Consider the following 24,523-nt stretch of genomic DNA (forward strand, 5'->3'; position numbering starts at 1 on the left):
CAGGCTGGCTTGGCAGTGTAGCCACGAAGGGAGGTCCTGTGAGCAGCTGATGTGAGAGGGACTTCTGGGAAGGGAAAGCACATTACTTCATCAAAGGGATAATTACGCCTCTCATTTCTTTACTGTGACTTTGGGTGAATCAACTTTGGGGGGGGGTGGTAGTAATTTGATGAACACCGGTCTAGGTGATTGTCAGGTCCAGCTAGGTTGATTCTTAAGGGAGCAGACAGTCATATTTAGTGTTTGAAGCAGATCAGAATGTCATGTCTCCACCCAGGGCAGGGATGGCTCCTTTTGGCCATGAGGGCTAAGGAAGGACACTTGTGATGTTTTTCTTTCTAGTGTTACATATAGGAAGGGGGGGGGGGTCTGTGGTGGACTTCAATGGCCTCTAAGGGTGCCAATCCTTAGGTTACCTAACATCCATCCCACCCCAGCAAGAGCTGAGTGAGACCCTAAAATCAGGTGCTGAAATTAACCAGGAGGTCCAGTCCCAAAGCCATTCACCAGAGGGGACTGGTGTCTGGACTGGAGTTTATGTGACGCTTCCAGGCTCACAGGGGTGCTCACAAAGCAGAGCCCCCATCTGGCATCCCTGGCCTATGGCCTGTACAGGACCAAAGACATTTCCAGATTCTGACCAAGGACAAGAGTGGAACTCCTGCACTGGGGAACCTGGAAACTACCTAGTCAATTTCTATCTTTGGTTTCTGGCAGTTGGGGTGTCCCTCAGAAAGGTTTGACACCACAGCCATTTACTATGGGCCAAATTAAACACTTCCACAAGTGATATGACATGCGACACCTGAACATCAATCATGCTTGTGTGTAATTTTATGATTCACATGCTTTGATAACACATTTGAAGCGATAGACTGTTGTTTAAGTTTTGACAAGCACATAATATGATAGAGGGGAGAAAAGGTGAAATTCTGAATTTTAATGGAAGAAGTCAGTCTACATCATATTTGGAGGACATGACATTTTCAGACCGAATGTGTTCCTTTCAAGAAAGTCACTAACCAGACTCTCCATGTATCTTTTCTAGGCGGCACCACTGTCCACATCTTCCTACGAAGATTTATGATAAGACAGAGAAACCATGTCTTCTCTCTGAGTACACCGAGAACTATCCGATCTATGAGTCTTACCTGCCCAGAGATTCCTTTAAGCCCAAGAGGGCGTACAAGAAAGGAGCCATACCGATGGAGGGCCTGACCACAGCCAGGTGAGGCGAACGATGCTGTGGAGGAAGTGGGCAGAACACAAAGCCTTGATGAAGAGTGTGATGTGAGGATAATAGCTGTGGTGTTAGTGCAGTGTGGATGCGCAGTGTTAGTGTCTTCATGTTAATGCTTAATGTTAACTAATGAACATTAATGCTAATGTTCTCTATCTCTGGAAGAGGATCTTCTGCTTGTTGGCTTCCTTAACTGTTCCCAAACACCCTCTTACTGAGAAAGAATTCTGGCTTGTTAGGGTGGGGGTCAGGAGGCTAACCTGGTCTGTGTAATTGAAAGTGGGAAGTTAAGTATTAAAAGGAAAGAAGGAGAGAGCCCACTACTGAAAAAAGAGGGTTGGGTTTTATGGCAGCCTCCGTAACAACTTGGGTGGTTAAAAACAAAAAAAGATTGGTAATAAAGAATGGGTCCTTCTGATGTTATACTATCGATTTTGAATTAGAGACCCCACAAATGTTCAGGATATGCAAAGAACATATTTGATTTTCAGGTGCTCCTGATATACTCTAGTTTATTTCCAAGTTGAGATTGTTGGGACCTAGGGCCATGCAGGCACGGACCTGTCTTTGGCAGTGTTCTGGAGGTCTTTATTTCCCGAGGCTGGGGAAAATCCTCAGTCTGAGGGCTCCGTGCTCACAAGACTATGCATCTCCCAGGACAGTTGTGCTAGTGACCTCCTGATGGAGATGCCAGGCTTGGTGAGCTGCTGGAGTTAGGAACATCTCTGCGTGCCGTGGGACAGGTTTCAGACCCAGTGAGTCAGTTTTTAGGTGAAACCTTCTGAACGATGATGTATTCGCGGCCTCCCCTTTCCTCATGCCCCAGAGGCAGGATTTCTGTGCTGTGGAGCCCATGGTGCACACCATCTGTTCCTTCATGGCACTCAGACATCACAGGTACTTGGACACCTTGCTGAATGTCTGCCTATCGCTCACCGCTTGCAGCAGAATTTTGCGTAGTTTTAATGACGATTCCAGGTGGCTCAAGGTGGAGCGTGACATCTTTCTCCCAAAATAACGGAAACTTCCTCTCTTGAGATTTTTGACTTGGAGGTGTTCTTATCTAAAAACCAGGTTCTGTCTTCTAGACCCATAGAAGGGCAGGAGGTCCTTTAAGGGGAGAAATGACACTAAGGGGTTTCTGAGCATGGTAGGAACTACAGGACAGGGACATTTTGAGAATGGGGTGTAGCTGAGGGACTTGTCTGACACCAAGCAGTTGCTGTGAATGACTTGGTTTTAAGCACAATTGTTCTGGCTCCTAGTCCATTTGAACAGTGTTAACATAACTGCTTTCTCAACCTCCAGCTTATTAAATGATTGTCAACTTCACAGTCTGGGCTTCATTTTGCTAAGAAAACATTGTCTCTAGGGTTCAGGAGCTTGAAGCAAAGAGTATGGGCTGCTCCCGAGCAATGCTTCTCTTTATAAGAGACGATAGGGCACATCTAGGAGGAGTCCTGTGCACATGCCTGAAGACACGGTGGTTAGAAAGGGAAGTGTTGGGAGGTGATGTCAGACTTCGTTTTCTCTTCCCAGGTGTAGCTGTTCTCATTTCTTTACACCAAGTTTTCAAGAAACAGAGCCCTTTATTGGGAAATCAAAAGTTCTAACTTCAGACGATTTATAACGGGCCATTTCTGTCCTTAAGTATAGGAGAGGGTGCTTGAGGCTTGGATGTTGGGAGATGTTCTTGTTCACTGTCTAAATGTTACAAGAACAAACACACAACAATGCCCTGGGGCAGGACCCCGTCCCACATCCTAGCTCGGAGGCCCTCAGCTGTGGTAGCCCTAAATACCCTCCTCTTTCCCTGATGCTGTTTTGCGAATCATAAAAATTAACCTCTGACCTGAGCTGAGCTGTCTTTGCCTGTGTCATTTGTAACAATAAAACCATTTCCCAGCAGGTGGGCCTCAGTCAGAGCCACAGCAACAATCAATCCAGCTTACATCAAGAGGTCCCCAGCTACAGAAAGAATTTCCCAAACTATTAATGATTACAGGGCTTTAAAAAGAGGAGCGGAATCCAGTTACTAATGGGGAGGAAGAACAGACTTGGGAGGGGGGAATACCTCAGTCATAGGGCCTTATCTTGTGCCAGTCCTATGTTCAGGCCCTGAAGCTGAGGTCTCAGGTTGGAGGGCAGGGGGAAGCCGACAGGGGCTTATTTTCTTTTATCCTACCCTGGGAAGAGGAGCCAGTGTCAAACCACAGGGCAGTCACTGTCCTGCGTTGCTCTCATTGCTTCTTAGTCTGTGCTTGTGGGGGAGGCTTTCACAGGCGAGGAAAAGTGAGCTCCTTTCAGAAATGTAAAGCAGCCTGCCTCCGGAGGCTTTTAGGGGAAGGGGTGTGTCATCCCATGGCTGCCTAACTTCCGGGTCTGCATGGACCGTCACCCCTCTGTTCCCAGGTCCCTTATTGCCACGGCACCTCGCTCGTTTCCCCGTCTACAGGTGGACTCTGTGTAGTGTCTGAGGCTGGACCCGGGGCTCCCACCTGCTGCATGAAAAAGTCATTGGCCCCGGTTTGGCTGGATTTGGTGATTAACTCCAGACACAAAAGACACCTGGCTTCTGGAAAGGCTATCAGCGCGGCACGAGGCATGATTACAGCTGCACGCAGCTCTTACTGACCATAAATTGTGGGGATTTAAAGCAGGTGTCAGAAGGGGAATGCCTGCGATTTCCAGCCCTTCTTACTGGAAAACCTTTTTTTTTTCCTTTTTAAAAAATGTGCAGCCCTTGGTAATTCTCTTGCAGAGGATTTGCCTTTAGTTCAACTAGCTCTGACAGCAATTGATAAAGAAAGTTGTGTTTTTAGCCTCATTTCCCATTAGGTATGTCCCTGGTTGAAACACTGCCCCCCCCCCCCCCAACTCGGGATAGTATTTCTGTTACCTTAGCCAGCTTCAGCAGTGTTAAGTAGTACCTTCAAGGGGAGTGGGACACGGGCACAGTGTGTACATGTGTGTGCGTGTATGTGTGTCTTTGTATGTGGGGGGAAGGGAGGGGGGAATGGATGAGTGATGAATTTGGCTTAAAGGTAGGGGATGGGTTGGGGATGGTAGGTTGGGGTAGAGTTACTAGTATAGAGGAGAGAAGAGAGAGGAGAGAGAGGATTTGGTTTAAAGGCAGGGGATGGAGATGGCGGTGTTGAGTGGAGTTACCAATACAGACTCCTGTTTATTGATAAGACTTATTGATAAATCAGGTCTCCCTGATAAATCAAGGGAGGAAAAAGCTAAAAGAGAAAGGACATCTGGTACCCTGTCCCAAAGGCAGGACGGATACAGGAAATGGTAACTAGCTGAGCCTTGATGCGCTGATTGAACCCTATGGACTTTCTTTGCTGATGGATTTCTTTGGTGTGCATCCTTCATGGAGCTGGACAGTTTGTCCTTTATTTCATTAAAAATCTTCTGTATCTGGTGGTCTGTGTTCCTGCTGTTCTGTTTTCCTCTGTCTTAATCTTACCCACTTTTGTTCAGATTCGATAGCTTTTAATCAATTTATTCTCAAGTTACTGAGGCTTTCCTCCTTTTTCTAAACCCAGTGAATTATTTTTTCCTGAGATAATGTATATTTTAGGTTTCTTTTTGAGATGAGGTCTTATTATGCATCACAGGCAGGCCTAAACTTATGATCAGACTTCTATCCTTGATCCTCAGTGCTGGGATCTGGGGATTGTAGGGTTGTACCACCAGGCCCGCCATTAGCTTTTTGCGTTTCCATTTGGATAATAGCTTTTCGTTCTCTGTGTCACTTTCTAGCTCTTAATTTATTATGACCTTATTTTGCCTTTTCTCATTAAGTATAGTTAAAATAGCTGGTTTGAGATCTTTGTGATGTCCAATGTCTGGTCTGCTCAAGGTCCATGGGTCACATTCTCCCGCAGTGTGTCAAGTCATTCTGCATTGGGTCTGGACAGGATTGTGAGTGTTGCACTTGGAGACTCTGGACTGCTTTCTTTTTCACATTCTTCAGAAAAGCACTTTTGTTTGTTTGTTTGTTGAACAGGTAATGTGATTAGGCCCAAAGTGCAAATTCCATGTCTTGGGTGGCAGCCCAAATTCCATTTCAATTTGGTTACCCTTAATTCAGAAGCCTGCTGCTGGCATGTGAGGCGAGAGGGATCTGGGCCCAGTGACTTACAGAGCTTTGGCGTTAGCTCCATTCCAAGATCGCCTCACTTTGCTTTTCTGGTTTCTTTCTTTCTTTCCTTATTTTTGAGCAGAAAGAATCTGGCATCTGGCACAGGCTGGTTTTAGCTGCCTCATCTGGCACAGGCTGGTGGCTGCCTTCAGGCTGGAAGCTGCGACTCCCAAGCAGTTCATGGAAACTGGAGCAGCAAAGACTTGAGCCAGGACCGTTCTTCTCCCACCTGCTGGCTCTACCCCAGACCCTGTTGACTGGTCTGGCTCTAGGCTTCCCAGGCGTTTACACACGGTTTCTTCTAGACTTTGTAAAATGGGGACAGATGTTAACTTCTGCCTCAGTGGATCTGAGGAGCGGACAGCAGAAGGAGGAGACTGGACCCGTGTAATTTGGGCCCTGGGTGGTTGCACTAGAGTCCACTTGCTTCAGGGATGATTCTCCACAGGGATCAATGCTGGACTCAAGTTTGGTAATTCTGTGAAGGGGTCTTTTGCAGTGTTCTGGAAAAGGCTCTCCAACTCTGCCCAGGATGACAGAATGGCTTCCTTAGAAGGTGTCTTTGGAGCTGGGGAAGCTGGAAAATTATATATGGAAATAATGAAATAAAGATGAAGAGTACCTACCTCCCCATAAGAGGAGATTGTAAGAGGACAAAATCGTGAGAAGTAGGTTGACTGAGGCCAAGGAAAGAGATGCTTAAATATGAATTTGAGGATAGACATCGTGACTAATTTAGCTATGCAGCAGGCTAAGGGCAAGAGGGATGGACTCTGAGATGCCTTGGCTAGCGAGTGGAGTAGAATTGTATTTGCTGGTTGGGGAATGTGTGGGTGGAGGGGAGGTCATGTAGACCCTCTCCAGAGGAGAGGGGATGAGAAAAGGCCCAGGAGAAAATGTGGTTGTGGTGTGTGTATGTGTGTGTGTGCCCGCATGTGTGTGTGTGCATTCACATACACTGTATTTTGTTTATTTTTCTTGTAAATATTGGAGAGACTAGGGCAAGTTTAAATATTGGCAGAAGGGAGACAGCAGGGGAAAAATGTGAAGCCATAGTTTAGGAGTTGAAGGTCTCGGGAGGGCAATTTAGGGGAACTGTTGCAGAGAGAGATTGACTTTGGCAAAATGGCGGGATACCTCCAAAGATTACATTTTAATTTGATTGATTCCTTGGCTACTATAATAAATTCTGAAATTTGCATAAATACTAAACTATTTTTTAAAAGTAACTGTCGCTTGGCTTCTGTGAAAATTCTTCATTCCCACTTCCAGGCAAATGATTTTCATTAGCAATTATGTAATTTCCCCCTTCCATTTTTCCTATTCTTGCCCAACACCTTTCTGTAGCTTAGCCAAATGGTTTGAAACGAAGTTGCTATAACTTCCCCAGCAGGGCCACTTTAACCTGTACTTAATTTTGGTTTTTAACTCTTGGCTTTCCATGCTGGGTAGCTTTTTTATAGCTACCTACCCGAAGGAAGCTGAGACCTGTGCCCTTTCCCCGCCCCCTCTTTATTCATAGTCACAGTGAGGCTAAACATTGGGAAATGTACCACAGGAAGAGCGGAGCCATTGAGTGCTGAAAATAATTATTAAATTTATGCAGTTTCTGGGAAGAATAAAGTGGGTTTTTGTATGAACTCGAAGGCTGTAAGATTATGTGTAATTGGGGACATAAAGCTACGCTACGGTTAATGATAAGCTTCAGTGAGTGTTCCCAGCATAAAACTCTAACGAGCAAACAGAAATTCTGATAGAATTCACTCTGTTCAGCCATTGTGACTGCTTCTGGGCCAGATACAAATGAGTCAAACTTTAAATTTAAAAATGATCCTTTTTTTTCTGGAGCTGAGAGGCTTTTCCTCTCCCTATTTATTTGTATTTACAGCTGGGTAAATAAAAACATAGATGCACGTTTAAAGGAGAATTTGAATTTTGTGTGGAAGGAGATTCAGTAACAAATCCATCCCCTAAATGTGGCTCACAAGAAGTTGTATGTGTCTGCTTCTGTCTTTGAGGATCAAGTTGAGGGCATCCCCTGAGCTGGTGAGATTATGAGCATTCCTTAGCAGATTTCTGTGAATGAATGGGAGACGGGCATTAGGCCTGCTTCAGCTTTTAGTGTCTGGAGACCCTTGGAAGATGGCACCTTGGAGAAATAGGATTTTAAGGCAGTCTTAGAGCTTTGGGGTGGGAGGCCTTAGCATGCTGGTCTTTGATATCTGCTGCTATTTCTCGGGAGTGCAGGGAAACCACAGCCTGGTTAGCCATCACCGAACATAGGTAAGGTCACTTCAGAATCCCATTCCAGTCCTGGTTAGCCATCACCGAACATACATGAGGTCACCCCCAAACCCCACTCCAGTCCTGGGAGTGGAGAACCTTCAGCTTCCCTCAGGTATGTTTTCTTCAGAAGATAAACTTTCGGCAGGAAGTTACCGCTAAGGCTAACTGGTTTTCAGGTGGACTTTCAGGGGGTTTCTGTTTGTGCAGCCCGTGGAGGCTTTAGTGTTTCCTTGTGTCTTGCTGCAATTGGTTGAGTAGTGGGCGATCACTATGAGGGGATCCTTCATCTAAGCAGAGTGCAGGTATCGAGCTGACCGTTGGCTTCTTATTTAGCTTCTTGTCAGACGGCTCCCTTCATAATTCCCATTCCTACAATCAGCTTCCAGATGCGGGGTCACTCAGCTTCCCTTTGCTGGGAGCGCACAGTGAGGCCCCTGGGGAGGTAGCTCAGGCAGCAGATGCTAGTCTTGCTACTGAGATAGAGTTTGAGATGTCCCCACAGGGAGTTATGGGAGCTCAGTGGAAGCATCTCCCATTTCCCCACTTGCAGCCTCAAAGAGACCAATTCTCCTGCTTCCCTGCTCCTTCATCCCACCAAGCATGCGCAGGACCTGCTTTGGGTTTACTGACCACCCTGTGTATAACTCATGCAAGACAGGTTACAGTGGAGCATGTCACCCTTGCTACTCAAGCATGGCCCAGTCATGCCGCACTGGGCTTCAGCCTGGAAATAGGTTTTATTAGTGTTTAGCTTAATGTTTTCCTGTCCGGAAACCGTTCTCTTCCATTGACAGGGCTGTTCAAGTAAGCACCTTTAGGGAAAGAGCTACTTTTCCCTTGTCCTATTTGGCCACATGGGATGGATCCAGGAAAATCGGTTTGTTTTTGGGGGAACTGGTAGCATGGAGAGAAGGCTAGTAGAGACCATGGCAGTAGCCTGACTCAGTTGTTCTTGGCCAGGGGGTTTCTGGTGATGGGCAGCAGCCACCTGGGCCTGTCATAACTTGGGCTGGTTTGGGAATGAGTGATTTTGCTCTGGCGTAAAGTATCCTGCCTTTTCCATTCCGTTTCTTACTCTTTGACATAATGGGAGGGGGCACTGACCACAGCAGAAAGCAAAGAAGTGAAGACTTTGTGTGTCTACTGCATTTTCCCTCTTCTGGGTTTTCTGTAAGGCCCAGAATAGAGGAGATAAATATTAGCAGAAAAAGCTCCTGAGAACACAGAAAGGTGAGTGTATCTGAAAAGCAGATGTTAGCCCCATACGAGCGAGGGCTTGGATGCAAGGCAGGTGGGCTCTCAGCTACAGATCAGGCCTCCTCCTTAGTGAGCCTTGTGGTTGACACAGGTGTGGGTAGGGGCGAAGTCAGGGGACAGGTCTGAATTGACTTGTAAATTGCGCTAGAGAGCTGGGTTTTATCTGGAAGACATTTTAAGCTGGTGGGCAAACTCATTTTTATCCAGCATTTATTCTAGACACACCAAGACAACTGAAGCAGAAGCAGAAAGATGGGGAAAGACTGTCAAATGGCCCAAGTCAAAAAATGGTTGAGATCTGGACCAAAGGGCAAAATAATCTCCAATGAGATAGAGGAGCCTGGTTGCTCCTGGTGACTGATAGACTATGGGGCTTTGAGGGGAGGAGTCAAGGATGACCCCAGCGGCCAAGTGGTCAAACACTGGCAAAAAGTGAGTTAGAGTGTCACGTTCCAAAGTAGAAGAGAGATGAAATGGTAGGAAGATGGAGTAGAAAATTCAGTTACCGGGAGTCGAGTAGACAACATTGTCTTTTTCTAAGCAAGGACCCCAATGACATATGCTTATTCTTCTCCCAGGAGAGATTTTGGGCTTCACAAAATGGTACCAGTGAAATTCCATCAGCCTGACCCGTACATTCCAAGCGAAGAGAATATGGATTTGCTCACCACATATAAGCAAGATTTTAACTACCTCCCTGCCTGTCAAGTTGGCCCCGTCAAACCTCGGGACACTAAATTTCCAAATGACAAGATACAGTATCTGCCTACTTACAAAGGTGAGAGGAAGACGGAGGAGAGGACGGGTCAGCCTATAGACCCTCCAGGAAATGGTTACATATGCATTACCTTAGGGCAGCGGTCAACAAACCACTTCCTGCCAGCCAGATCTAGCTCTTAGCCTATTTTCGTACAGATGGAAAGCTAAGAATGGCTCTATAATTTTCTCTAACTGAAAAAAATGATTTCAGGACATGTTGAAAACGGTGGAATTCAAAGCTCACTACTGATAGGCACATGATGTTGGAAGAGGACCATAGCCGTTCTTCTTCGCATCTACTTCTGTGCTGGAGTGGCCATGGCAGACTCCATTACAGGAATGTGTAATATCTTGATTTTATATAGAATATATTTATGATCCTGTCTTAGCCTCTGTATGAATCTTACAATGGGAAATCTGTTCAAATTTAAGCTACGATTCTACAGTTTGATAGTTTCTTTCATCCAGCCAAGAGAATTTTGAAATATAACATGCATACAGAAAAGTGAATGCATTGTAATTACACAGACCTGTGAATTTTTACTGGATACACATAACGGTGCTTGACCAAAAATACTATATCCACAGAAGTGGAACACAACCATTGTGCTGACTTATATATTTTTTTCCTTTGCCATGCTGGAGAGTAGACCCAGGGCCTTCCAAATGCCAGACAAATGCTCTACCCCTGAGCTGCATTTCTTGCCCCATTATATCGTGCCATAATATTTTAATATTATAAATTAGTTTTTCCCTGTTTTAATTTTTATATATTAGATGGATTTTTTTAAAAAAATGCATATTTTAAATTGATATAATAATCATACCCATTTATAGGATATAAGTTGGAATTTTGATATGTATGTACACTGTGTAAAGTTTTTAGAAATGTCTTTATTTTTAATTTATATATTTAATTTTCTTTTGATCTGTGTATATGTGTGTATCTGGGTGAGTATAAGGCATGTGAAGGGATGCCCAAGGAAGCCAGATGGGCTTTGCCTCTCCTGGAATCATCATTGCTGGTGGTTGTACAACACGGATGCTGGAAACCAGGCTCACGTCCTCTGGAAGAGCAGCAAATGCTCTTAGCCACTGAGCCATCTCTCTAGCTCCCAATTTTAAGATTTATTGTTTTTCTTTGTGTGTAATGTTTTTGTCCGAAGTGTACTGTGCCAGAAACACAGACGTATTTGTGTCTCTTCGTAGTGCTTTATTGAAAAACAATTCATAAGCTACTTCGGATTGATTGGTTGCACATGGCCAATTAGTTTTGATTTCCCTTTGAAGTTGGCCAGGGAACAAACAGTATCTTTTATTCCAATCCAATTACTACTATTAACTCTGGGATTATGCATTACACATCACTCAGCAATTATAACTGTCTTTATGTAGGCTTCAGAAGGACTGCAAAAGGGCTGAGGAGACCATGGAAGTCAAAGGGTCCTTACCCGTAAGGCAGAGAACTGTTGCAGATGCACAGGGAATCTATGTAGGTGGTTAGATACACTATTAACTGGTCCAGTTGGAGAGATGCTGCAGGGTCTACAGAGCTGAGATATGGAACTATGGGAGCTGCAGAATTGTGGGAGTGGCAGGGGTGTGGGAGGGGCAGGGGCAGGGGATGGCAGGGGCGGGGGGCAGAGGTGCAGGTTGTAGAGGTGCAGGCCAGGCCCCGATGGGAGACAGAGTGGACTGGATGCTTTAGTTGGCCTCATCAAGCAGTGGGGACCATGCTGAGCGTGAAGTCCAGGAGAGTGGGTGGGAGGGGGTTATTTGCTGGTGGATCTCTTGAAGGGTATATTGGGAGGCCAGGTGATGGGTCTGTGGGCTCATGGTCATTGCTGTGTTATGGATTCTTCTTTTTTTGGTATTCAGGTGAGGGTATTATACTCCTTGTTGGTCTTCATATGTTTGACAAGTTCTTGGGCCTGTTTTTCTGATATGATTTTTAAAAGATTTATTTACTTTTATGCATGCGAGTGTTTTACCTGAGTCTGTATGAACACCATGTGGGTGGTAGGGACTGAATTCAGGTTCTCTGGATGAGCGGTCATCCCTTATCCTTCTGATATGGTTTTAGTATATCCATCTGCTCCCACATCCCGAACTATATGGTAAGTTCATAGGTGGCGTCTTTGTACTCCGAGGGAAATGATGTCATTTGTATATCATAGTGCCGGATAGGCGGTCCAGCAAGAACAAGAAGAACAGAGTGCAGAGTTGTCTTCTTGCCTCTGCACCCAGGGCAAGGCGTAGCCAGAAAGTATTATAGTCTCCGGCAATGTGGAGTAAGCCCGGCCTCTACAGTTTTAATCTTCTCAAAGATCTCTCTGGGGTGAAAACACTCAAATCCTCTTCATTTTTGCCTTTTATTTTCATTATCATATATTAATTGCACAGATAGATGGGTTTCATTTTGGCATTTTTTTAAAAATATACACTATATATGTTAGCCATATTCACCTCTCTGATACCCTCCCTTGTCCACACCTCCCTCTCCCGAGTCTCTTCCTATTCCAAGTAGTTCCCCCTTTCATCTGATATCTTTGAAATCCACACATTTTTTTTGATATCTATTACATGCTAGACATCAGGCGAAGGAGCATGATGATCAGTCTTTGACCTTTCAGTAGAGAGACAAACTATGCTGTCCTGTGGACTAGGCTGGCGGAGTAGCAGTCCCCACTGTGTGGCACACAGCCGCACAGCCTGAGGTCAGGGAGTGAGAAAGTGGGTTTGTCATCAGTAACTCTTCACGCTTCTCATGCATCCTGCTGCTCCAAGAAGACAAGCTAAGCAGTTCATGTGGAACATTTTGGGGGCCTCTGTGGGAGTGTGTTGAGGGTTGCTTTTATTAATCAAGCCAAGAATTTGGGTGGGAGGTGACAGTGGAGGAGGGAGGCTGCAGTCCATCTGCCAGGGAATCCTGCATGTTGTTAGTCTTCTCTGCTTAGTCCTGTAGCTGATTCTGCGGTGGCCTGGTCTCTGCCCTTTGGCTCGCTCATCTTTTGTGTCCCATCTTCCTCGTTCTATAGCTGCCTCCGTCAAGCCATATTCTCAATGTTATTATTCCGTGAAACGTGAAGGGTTTGTGACCTCCAAGCCCTATCTTTCTGGTTTGCTCTCTTGTCTACATCCATGATGACTGTCCTCAGTATCACTGGAACCTCTGGGTCATTGACACATCTGATTTTCTCTACCATCAGCACGGCTGTCCATCCCTCCTCATGGAGCTTCCTTCCTGATATTTATTTCCTTCCTACAGCCTGATTTTAGCAATGTCTTAAAGTTTCTCCCATCTATTGTGCTGTTGCTTCTTCTAAGAGAACCCCAGTTCTGCCTCCTTAGGTCTGTACTTGAATATTCCCCAAAGCATGGCTCCGAGGGAGGCAGTAGGAACTCTGATAGGGCATGCTCAACCACAAATTCTCCCTTCCTTTCTATGCTCTGTGGGCACCTTTGATCTCAGTGAGATACAGGCTCTTCAGTGTAGCACAATTAATAAAAACCCAGAGATAGATATTAGGGTTTAACCTGAAGACCAGAAAAGCAAAGCAGCCAGCCACTGGGTCTTTCCTCTGCCTCAGTCTGAAAATGATGATTTTGCCTCCAGGAATCTTAGAATGAGACTGAACCTAAAACCCGTCTCTTCCCATTTTATATTCCTCTCCAGTGCTGGGATTAAAGGTTTACACCACTACCACCCGGTTTCTATGGCAAACTAGGGTGGCTACTGGGATTAAAGGTGTGTGCCATCTCTGCCTGGCTTGTATGACTGATCAGTGCAGCTGTTTTACTCTGTGATCTTCAGGCAAACATTTATTTAGCCGGGCGATGGTGGCGCACGCCTTTAATCCCAGCACTCGGGAGGCAGAGGTAGGCGGATCTCTGTGAGTTCGAGACCAGCCTGGTCTACAGAGCTAGTTCCAGGACAGGCTCCAAAGCCACAGAGAAACCCTGTCTCGAAAAACCAAAAAAAAAAAAAAAAAAAGAAAAAAAAAAGATACAATGAAAATTCACTACATTTCAGAGGAACTGATTGCTTAGTTTAGTTTCCTCATTTCTACCCACGTATAGTGTCTGGTCTGGGAATGAAGACCACACCTTGCTTAGGCAGTGGCAAGGATGGAGAAAGTCCTTTAGTATTTATTTCCTGTTGCCCCCAACAAACTGTTTACTTCTCAAAATAAACAGGCAGAAATTATAATAGCAAATATTATAATATTTATAATATAGGTTTCAATCCCCTCTACCTCCAACTTTCCTACAGTTCTCCTTTGTCTATACAGGTCCTTCTCAAGCCACCCCCTGTAAAACCATATAATATTCCACTGCTGAAACTTAACCTTAGCTTATAGTAAAATAAAACAGATTTTAGTGATAGTTCTTTCTTTTTTTAATGGCATCATCTTATCCATTTATGCTGCTGTGAAAACAAACCTGAGATGCAATACACAGAATAAGTTATTTCTCACATAATGGATGCTGGGAAGTCAGCCACTGAGGCATCAGTAGGTTCAGAGTCTGGCAAGAACCCTTAGTTACAAGATGGTATTTGGTTGCATTGCCTTCGCAAGCTGGAAGGGAGGGCACAAAGGGCCCAAGAGAGTTCCCTCCGGTTCTTTTAAGGACAGGCCCCTCATGATTGAATCATTTCTCCAAAGGTTCTTCTGCTTCATACCACTACAGTGGATATTAAATCTGAACATTTGCATTTGGAGTGGAAGGTGTGATTCACACTATAACAAAGGCTGATATTTTTAAACATGTGAACAGTTTATTTGATCTCCTCGATGACATCATGGCTTCCAAAGCTGGGCCTTAAGTTCCTAATTCCCATTCCCAGCATTCTAGGACAGAGAAGCACAGCAAAGATATGTAAGGGGATGGATAAAGGAAGGAGTATTTGTGAACCACTGCTTTCAGGGCTCCAGATGACAGTGTCTGGCAATAGTTCTATCAAATCCTCATCCTTCCAATTATTCCACAGGTCCCAGCCAGGAGCAGGAATGAAGTTGGGAAAGGACCATGGCATTTACCTTGCCCTTGGGTCAGTTCTGAGACACTTTCCGAATGTAAGGGGTACCAGACCCTAGCTTCTTGTCTTGGTTTATTGTCCCTTGAATGACTTAACTATTGTGAAAATTTGCTGCTCTAGTAAGTCTTTCCCCAGTAATCTTCATAATTTTTGGCCATATATTACTGTCTGTCTTTCCAAGGAGGGTTGTCAAGAAAAGAAAGCAAAGAACATGATAATTAATTCTGTGCATGTCAAAGAATGCCATTTATATTTTGCTTATGTGCTTTATTTATATTAGTTCTGTGAGAAGGATATTCAAACCTTTTCTTTTATCCTCATGACCAGTACATTTACTGTGGTGAAAGAAAGAAAGGAGAGAGCGCGAGAGAGAGAGGGAGAGAGGAGAGAAAAGAAAGGGAAAGAAAAGAACCTACCAATAAAAAAAAAAAGTGCTCAACAGCATTTGGTTGTAATTTGTGACATTTTCAAAACACCATGCAATTGAAAAGATTGAGAGTGTAATTACTTGATGCTCAGCTTTAGGCTTAGCGATTTTTTAAAAGGACATTATTATTGAATGGAATCCCGTTTAAAGAGGTTCTTGCCAATTACCCATATGACACTCTGGCCCTGAAGGGCTTTACTGGTGTGTGAATACTTTGTCATGTGGAATTTTGAGTTTTTTTCAGGGTCTTATGGAGGAATATATGTGTGTGTGTGTATATGTGTGTGTGTGTGTGTGTGTGTGTGTGTGTGTGTGTGTGTGTGTAATAGTTGCTAGTGGGGAAAGTCTGAATAATAGTGTGGTTTCAGCTATGTCGTTGGTTATCAGGAGTCTTCGTGAGGCAACTTTGAGCTTAGGAACCTGTTTTCTTAACACTTCATCCATCAGAGAAGAGGGCCGGGGAAGTTCTGTTCTACTCAGCCTGAAGTATCTCGCAGCAATATGCAGAAGGTATCTCCAGGTAGACGCCACATTTCAGGGCAGCCTGGCGTGTGGTGGGTTGAACATGTGGTTTGTATTCAGCAAGATGGTTCCCGCTAAGGTCCCCTAATGCTTTCAAGATGCTGATAGAGCCATTAGTGGCTCTGGAGGAAGATTAGATTTTCAATTAAAATGAAGCCAATTTTGAAGAAGTAGTTGGTAGTATTACTGGCTTAAAATAAACTTAGGAGTGTGCCTGAGGGGGGAACTATCAGGGTTTCTGGAGCAAGTAGAGGCTTAGTAAGTCCCCCTCCCCCCAATAAAACTTGACAGAGTGGTAAAATCAATTGTTGCAAGGCTCTGGAAATCAACCAAAGGCAGAGGACAGATTGAGAGCATTTATTTAAGAGATGTGATTGACTTATGAACAGTGGGCATCGCTGGGATTTTTATCCTGGAGCTGCGTCTGTCAGCTCACCCTCTGCCCCCAGTTCTGTTTGTGTGGTAGCCCTGCTGGGGGACTGAAGAACTTGGGGAAAAAGCAGTCATGCTGCTAGAAGGTTCTGAGTTGATTTCAAAGAGAATTTTGACCAAACAAGGTTATGTAATGAAAAACCATTCAGAGATCACAACTTGTGCAACCAATCCTAGGCTTACAGGAATAATTGTGAGCAACGCATAAGTAGATGAGTGAGAAAATTCATAGGGAGATAACACACAGGGCACCTTGATAAGGCTCCAACACTGCCTGGAGATCGGAAAGGCTGTGCTTGAAGGCCAGGCTGTCTCAAGAGCCATGAGAGCAAGGGCCTTTCTGTCTACTCAAGTGCTCTGGCTGAATGGGAGGCCGCATATCTGTGCAGCAGAGACATTAAAAAAAACAAGCAAGTTCTGATTTGTAAATGACTTGATCTGTGTAGTCTCCAGCCCCCCAGATGCACCACACTGGTTGAGGTGCTTGAGTCTAACTGCTAAGCTATGGAGGGTGAATCTCAGGAAGTGGACTTAAACGGCTATGCACCAGTGACCTCACACTATGGAGGACAAGATTATAGAATGAGTGCAGGGCTTTCTCAAATAGGAGGAAAGACATGAACTCTTAATGGAGGGGGCATGTATTATATAAGTCACTTTGTCTTGGGAGGGAGAGGGGAGAAGGAGAGAAGGAAATAGAGAGGGGGGAGGAGGAGGAGGGATGAGGAGGAGGAGGAGGAGGAGGAGGAGAAAGAAGAAGAAGAAGAAGAAGAAGAAGAAGAGAAGAAGAAGAAAGACGAAGAAGAAGAGAGAGAGATCATCAGAAAAAGGGATGCAGGGTCCATGCACAAAAGCTAGCAGAAAAATATTTGAAAGTAGGTACTGTAAATATATCTAGAGTAGTTGGAAGCCATCCTTAAGGAAGTGAAAGCAAATATAACAATTGCTCATCAATGAGAGAACCAATAAGGGGAGATCATAATGAAATGAAAGATCCAGAGTTGAATAATTACCATTTGCTTTTTAAATTGAGAAGTTCAGCAGTTTTGAGTTGACAGAAAAATCAGCGATACAAAGGCAAATCAATAGAGATTATCCAACATTTTATGTTCACATAAAAGATTAAAAAATTAAACAGATATTAAGAGATCCAAGAAAGTCATCAAGATTACCAATGCACTCATAATAGGAGCCCCACCTCACAAGAAGGGATAAGAGGGAAGTTAAAGAATTAATTGCTGAGATACCCCAAATTTGTGAAAAATTTACGTAGAGATCCAAGAGACACTATTCAAATAGTATAAACATGAAGAGATCTGTGTATTATTGTCAGACTAGAAAAAAAGACAAAGATTTGGAAAGAACCAAAGAGAAATATCTCTTCATACAAAGAGAATTGCGGCTCCCATCCAGGGTCACAGCAGATTCCCTTCAGAAACAACAAAGAATAAGGCAGTGACTGGGTTGAGATATTGAAAGAATTTTATGCTGAGTAATTTTTAAGTTTCAGAAATGATGAAGGCAAAACCATGATATCCCCAGATAAAGACAGAGAGGACATATCTTTAGCTGGTTGTCTTAGAAACGCCCTTCAAGGAAATCACTGCACAGAGGTGGGGAGTGTGCTTACAAATAGAACTTTCCAAAGAAGGATGAAGTTATCTATGTTCAGAGGAGATGCCTGGAGATTCTACAGAAATAAAATATTTGTGAAGATGTCTGAAGAACCTCTAAAATAAAAATAGAACCAATAAACGAGGACTGTTGAGCTGGCCCCGTGGGTAAAGGCATTTGTCGCACAAGTCTGAGGATCCGAGCTTGATTGTTGGATACCATGTAAAGGTGGAATGAGAAATCCAACTCCACAGAATTGTCCTGGGACCTCCACATTTGCCGTGGCACACATGCTCTCAGACACATAGTACACACCCCCATAATAGTAATAATAGGACTAAAATTCAAAAAGAAGTATTGGGTTTTCTTCCACTCTCAGTCTTGAAGAGTAAACAGCAAATTGCATTTCTGTATATTTGATTGCCTTGACAATCACCATGAAATTGAAAAAGGCATCTCTGGGCCTTGGCAATACAGTTCTGTGGTAAGGAGTGTTGAAGCATGCCTAAAACCCTGTGTTTGATAGTATAATTTAGCACGCAAATAAAGTACAAAAATCCCTATCTTCAATAGATGAGTTTTTAAATAAAAATTAACAACCCTTTCTGACCCCAGGTACTATTTCAGAACAGTAAAGACGTATTTGTAATAAACCTATAGACAGTACCTTGAGTGTTGAAATCTAAATGCATTTCCTCTAAAGTGAATAACACAGAGAACCCATCCTCCTCACTCTTACTCTATATAGTTAGTGAAATTTTAGCCATAGCAATATGGCAAAAAAACAAAACCAAAAACCCAAAACTAAAGCCAAAAGAACAACAACAAAACAAATGAACCAAAGAAACAAAAACCCAGGATAAAATCAGAAGGGAGAAGTAAAGCTAAGCCTATTTGCCGATGTTAGGGTTCTGTAACGAGAGTAGCTTACAGATTCACACAATACTTTCAGGCCAAGAATATTCAATGAAGTAGCAGGATACAAAATACACACTAAAAATCTGTGGCTTTTTAACACACACACACACACCTCAGTGAGAAAGAAATCAGGAAAATAGTTCCATTCACAACAGGTTCAAAGAGAATAAAATAACTAGGAATAAACCTAACCAATGAATAAAGAGACCTTTCTAGAGAAATCTCAAACACTGAAGAGAGAAACTGAAGAGAATTCTGTGAGGTGGAGGGAAATGACATGCTCATGGCCCAGCAGAATCCACATTGCTACAATGGCCGCCATATCAAAATACCCATGGCATTCTTCTCAGAACTTGACAGAGAGTTCCTAAAATGCACAGGGAAACAGATTACCTAGGATAGCTGACACAATGAAAAGCATAAAGCTGGAGGCATCTCAGTACCTACTCTCTGTCACACTATAACCACAGGAGCAAAAACCAGCATTGTCTAGGTATAAAAACAGGCACATAGACCAATGAGATAGAAATGAATACCCAGGAATGAGTCTGAGCACGTCTAAATATTTGATTCTCAAGAAAAGTGCAAGATGTCTCCTGGAAAAGAGATGGCTTTTTAACAAATTATAATGGGAGAAATTTAATATCCACATACAGAAGATTGATCTAGATCTCACTCTCTCACCAAAAAGTCCAAACTTGATGGAAGACCTTATAAGAATATCTAAACCTTTGAAATCACTAGGATAAAATACACCCATTACTTTAAGCTTTGACCAAATGTCTGACAAAAAAGTAACTTGAAGGTTTGAGAATACAGGTCCATCATGGTGGTTTTACATTGGTTCATATGGGAAAAAGTAAGTTGGGGTGTTGGGGCCTCTCCTTTCTGGGCCTTGGGAACTGGAGACTGGTTTGCAATGATAGACCTGAAGGGTGGGGGTGCCTGAACTTGAGCTCTGATCTTTCCTTTGGTTTGTAGCTCTGCGCTGGGTCTGTGCTAGACAAGCATCTGACGTCTGTCAGACTCGTTTTCTGTGGGCTGGGCAGATCCTCTTTCCCGCTGAGAGCCATCACCTCCCTGGCGACTGCTTTAGTTGAAGAGTATCTGGCACCTTCCAGCGGTGGTGGGCGTGGGGGAAGCAGCTACAGGGCAGGCAGAGCATTTCTCAGACTTCCATGGCCTCCGGAAGGAGGGATATTGCTGTAGCTATCACGCATGCACCTGAAAATTAAGTTCATGGGCTTTGCCACAGTGAAAGGCAGGCAGACAGATGACTCTTGAATTTGATCCACTTGCTGGCCTGAGGCTCAGAGTTATCTCACTTCAGGGTAACTCTGTAGATGAGGCCTGCTTGCGGCCACCGAGGCAGGGACTGTCTCTCTTGTGCGTCCTAGCCTGTGCTACCCCTCCTGTGGCTTGCCCACTTCCGTCTGTCTGTTTCTCACCACTGTCTCTCATCACCCAGGGACCATGGCCGGCCAAATTGAGTCTTCTTAACTAGTAGGTGTTCCTGGGTTCCAGGATAGTTTCGCTCTCAAGACGGTGCCCACGGCTGCCCTCTGAGCCACATGGCTTGCCAAAATAGAAGTTCTTTCTGTTGCTGGCTAGAGGAGAGTCCGTCTATCATCAGAACCTGCAACGGACTGAGGCTCGTGATGGCTGCTATCTTGTCTTGAGGGCAAGGCTGCTCTGTCTTCGTCTGGTTTACCTTTTGGAAGTGACTTTTGAGGTCCATATGCCACCTTTCACAGAACTGCTACACTGAGGCTAATTAGCTTCTTTCTTTGCTTTGTGGTATAGCTTCCTTTCTGTCCTTTTCAGCATCCTTTGACTTCTTCATAAATTTCTGAGGCAACCGTTGAGATAGTCTTTTTTTTTTGGTTTCTTATTCTGAATCGCTTTTCTGCTGGTACCCACAAAAGTGGCCTCTAGTCTGCCATCTGGCCCTGAAATCTCTGTTCCTCACATGCCTGCAGATCAGAGCACAGAAAGGACTAGAAGCTTAATATCCAGGAGGATGTCTATATGTTTTTCTTTGGGTTCACCTTCTTATTTAGCTTCTCTAGGATCACTAATTATAGGCTCAATGTCCTTTATTTATGGCTAGAAACCATATATGAGTGAGTACATCCCATGTTCCTCTTTTTGGGTCTGGCTTACCTCACTCAGGATAGTATTTTCTATTTCCGTCCATTTACCTTCATCAGGTGATGAAAGGAGACAGAGACAGAGTCCCACATTGGAGCATCAGACTACAATCCCACGGTCCAAATCAGGAGCAGAAGGAGAGAGAGCATGAGCAAGGAAATCAGGGCCATGAGGGGTGCACCCACACACTGAGACAATGGGGATGTTCTTTCGGGAACTCACCAAGGCCAGCTGGACTGGGTCTGAAAAAGCCTGGGATAAAACCAGACTCACTGAACATAGTGGACAACGAGGACTGCTGATAAGTCAAGAACAATGGCACTGGGTTTTGATCCTACTGCACGTACTGGCTTTGTGGGAGCCTAGGCTGTTTGGATGTTCACCTTACTACACCTGGAAGGAGGTGGGAGGTCCTTAGACTCCCCACAGGGCAGGGAACCTGGTCTGCTCTTTGGGCTGATGAGAGAGGGGGAGTTGATTGGGGGAGGAGGAGGGATATGGGAGGCGGTGGTGGGGAAGAGACAGAAATCTTTAATAAATAAATTAAAAAAAGAGAAAGGACTAGAAGCCTTCCTAGGCTATAATGCTCATGGCTTCTTCTCAGTGGCCTGTTTCTGCCAACCTGGTCCTTCACCCCAAAGGTTCCACAACCTGCTCAAATAGAACCTAGCACCCCAGGATGGAGATACATAAACCCCTAGCGATAACAACATAACAGGGTATGTACAATATGGTCAGTGGCCCATTGTATGACGTATGGAATGCTACAGTAGAACCCAGCATACTGCAGTACAAGCAACGCGTACTAAAAATGTGTAATAAAACATGTAATAAAAACAAAACAGCAGCAGCAAAACCCTGGAAATGTGTGCATTTTGGATTAGACAAGGATTTCTCAGGTAGTACATTTTGTTATGTAAATAACAAATGCTGTTATACCTCTCTAAAGCCCTTAAAAATCCTGCCTGTGGCCTCTGCTCCTGTTGTTTACATAGTCTAAGACTCCCGAGAAGCTGCATTTGGTCCGTCTGTCCCTAAACTCCTTGGGGATCATCCCTGTGCCTGTAGGCTTGGTAATTGATGAGCATAACGAGACAACACAGGCCTCCATGTGAGTCAGGCACTAAGGAGAGCAGTGTGCACTGTACTCACTGTTCCGTTGTTCTCAACTGGACTTTGAGTCTCCGAGCGGTCCTGAAGGCTTGGGATAAAGTTGCTTTGGAAACCGCCTGGTGGGTGTCTCCATTCCTCCAGTGCAGATTTCTTTTGGGGCAAGTCCTTTGGTCTTAGCCATTCCAACCCGCCGCAGAGGTTCCTCTTGAGATGGCTGTGTACTTGATCCAGTTGCCCGAGCTTCATTTTTCAAACACCCTGAAGTTAGCCTTTCTCCAAATCTTCCTTGGTTATTCTTTTTCAGTCTGTGTTTCGAAATGTTGTCTCCTGTTGTGACTGGGGATGTTTGAAGCATGACCATGGAGTCAGGTCTCTGTCTTAAATTTTCAGGCAGGCTTTTTAGTTTTCTCTGAGACTCTCTTTGGGAAATCTGAAAAATAGAGACAATCATAATCATTACATTTGATGACTGCTAAGATGTCATAAGTTTATGTATGGAAAGGCCTTAGCACAACTGGCTGGCATATAATATTCTCAGGAGTGCAGCTTCAGAATCTGGGTCTGTACCCCCCCCCCTTTTTTTTTAACTTCAAGGTAAGTAATCTGGGTGTGAATTCCCTAATTTCTTTGTGCTTCCATTTTTATAAAATGAGTATTTTCATTAGGGGGTTCTGAAGAGAAAATGAACTAATAACATACTGAGAACTAAGGCCGAGGCGCAGTGGTCACAACTCTCTCTTTAGACAATACCATATTCTCATTCCCCTGGAGCAGTGTGTTTGGTGTGTGTGGATTAGACATGAGCATTACAAGGACATGATAGTAGTCACTGGCTAGGTAGACCCGGTTGGCTTGGCTGGTTGCTATCTACCACATGCGTCTTTCCGTGCACTCTGCCAGCGAGAGGCAGCCCTTTCCCTACACAGGGAGAAGGCTGCCTCTGGGTCAGACTTCTCTGTTGGAATAGGTTCAAAAGATTAAGATCCCAGGTCTCTAAAATCTCTGTGCACAGCACTGTGGCCTACAAGGAGAACTTGAGTAAATGGTTTTCTCTGCACAGCAGGCTGCAAACACCATGAAGATGAACTACCAAGCTTGTGCATGGGATGGGAGCAGGAGTCTACTTTGTTCTGTTAAGTCAGAGATTATAATTAGAAACTGGCTTTGGCTTTGGGGCGTTTTAAAACACATGGAAGTTAGGAGATCTGATCCATCAGTGATGACCTCTTCTTTAATTTCAGTTGATTATATACCTTGGAACCAACCCAAACGAGAGCTGCTTCGTCCACCAAGCAAGTACCGGCCAGAGTCGGCCAAGTTTGAAAACAGAACCACACATCAGGATGACTATACCATGAAAGGCCTTGTGACTACAGAAAGCTGCAAGCCTCCGGCTAAACCAAAGCTCTGTAACGTCCCTTTGGAGGATCTGACCAACTACAAGATGAGCTATGTGCCCCACCCTGTGGAGAGGCGCTATGTCAAAGAGCCTGAGAAATTTATACCCTGCGACATCCCCTTTGAGAACCTGACCACCCACAAAGAGTCCTACCGAGGCCTCCTGGGGGAGCCTGCCAAGAGCTCAAAACCTCCAGCCAAGTGCCCTATGCAAGATATTCCTTTCTCAAACTCCACCGAGTTCCAAGATAAGTTCCAAGCTTGGCCCACACCCCAGATACCCACCAAAGCTCCCGTTCCCTATGTCCCTCCTGAGGAGAAGATGGATCTTCTGTCGACTGTGCAGACCCATTACAGGTACCGTAAGGGTAGCCCTGCTCACACTTGCCGGCCTGTGCCTTCCATTAAGAAGAGCAGCTGCTTTGAAAGCTCTACCACCACCAAGGATGACTACAAGCATTGGGCAGCTGCGCTCACAAAGCCCGTCAAACCCGTGCCCCATCTGACCTTGCCTGTCGAGCCTTTGGACTGCCAGACTACCACAAAGATCTGCTATGTGCCCCACCCACCTATCACTACTAAAAACTACAAGCCACCCTGGCTTGGCCTACGGAGAAACATCCCTGTGGAGGGTCAAACTACCTATTCCATCAGCTTTACTCCCAAGGAGATGGGCAGGTGCCCGGCATCATACACTGAGCCCCCGGGCTACATCTTTGAGGAAGTGGATGCTATGGGGCACAGGATATATAGGTCCATCTCTCAGACAGGCTCTAGGCAGAGCAGCTGTCTTTCGATAAACGACACAGAAAAGGCTGGCCAGAAGGAAGTGAAAGTGTCAGCCTGACTTTGAAAAATTATTTAAAAATTCCACAGTACCTCAAAATTATTCATTGAAGCATTTTCCAAAGCAACAACCAACAAAAATTACAACACCTACCTCATAATAAAAAAATGTTCTTACCACCTGCAGGATATCTGAATAACACGAGAATCACTTGAATAAAGGAAAGTGACGTGCACTTATTGGCTGATTGACCCCTGTAGCCCTTCCTCTGCTTTTCTCTCTAACCCCTTCAGGTCCCTTTTGTTCACGGAATCAAAGATGATCAACAGTGACATTTCTGTGATCTTGATCTAATTTAATTATTGTGTGACTTGATATTAACCTTTACCAAGTTTGAAGTGCCAAAGAATAAATGCTATTTTGGG

The 24,523-nt window shown here is 44.5% G+C and overlaps 1 protein-coding gene across 1 annotated transcript; it reads left to right on the forward strand.

The window, feature by feature from the left end:
- The first annotated feature begins 1,055 nt into the window (after positions 1-1,055).
- Saxo1 (stabilizer of axonemal microtubules 1) lies at positions 1,056-24,158 on the forward strand. Its single transcript, XM_041651162.1, has 3 exons — positions 1,056-1,228; positions 9,515-9,714; positions 23,155-24,158. Exons 1-3 carry the CDS (start codon positions 1,206-1,208, stop codon positions 24,156-24,158), a joined length of 1,227 nt encoding a protein of 408 aa, XP_041507096.1. The 5' UTR covers positions 1,056-1,205.
- Positions 24,159-24,523: the final 365 nt, after the last annotated feature.

Source organism: Microtus oregoni, unplaced genomic scaffold (assembly GCF_018167655.1).
Source record: "Microtus oregoni isolate MIOR12 unplaced genomic scaffold, Mior012 000005F_ref0000423, whole genome shotgun sequence".
Lineage (NCBI taxonomy): Eukaryota > Metazoa > Chordata > Mammalia > Rodentia > Cricetidae > Microtus > Microtus oregoni.

Coding starts and splice junctions, on each gene's coding strand:
- Saxo1 (XM_041651162.1), top strand. CDS start 1,206: ATGGAGGGCCTGACCACAGCCAG. Junction 1,229..9,514: donor GAGGGCCTGACCACAGCCAG/GTGAGGCGAACG, acceptor TTCTTCTCCCAG/GAGAGATTTTGGGCTTCACA. Junction 9,715..23,154: donor GTATCTGCCTACTTACAAAG/GTGAGAGGAAGA, acceptor CTTTAATTTCAG/TTGATTATATACCTTGGAAC.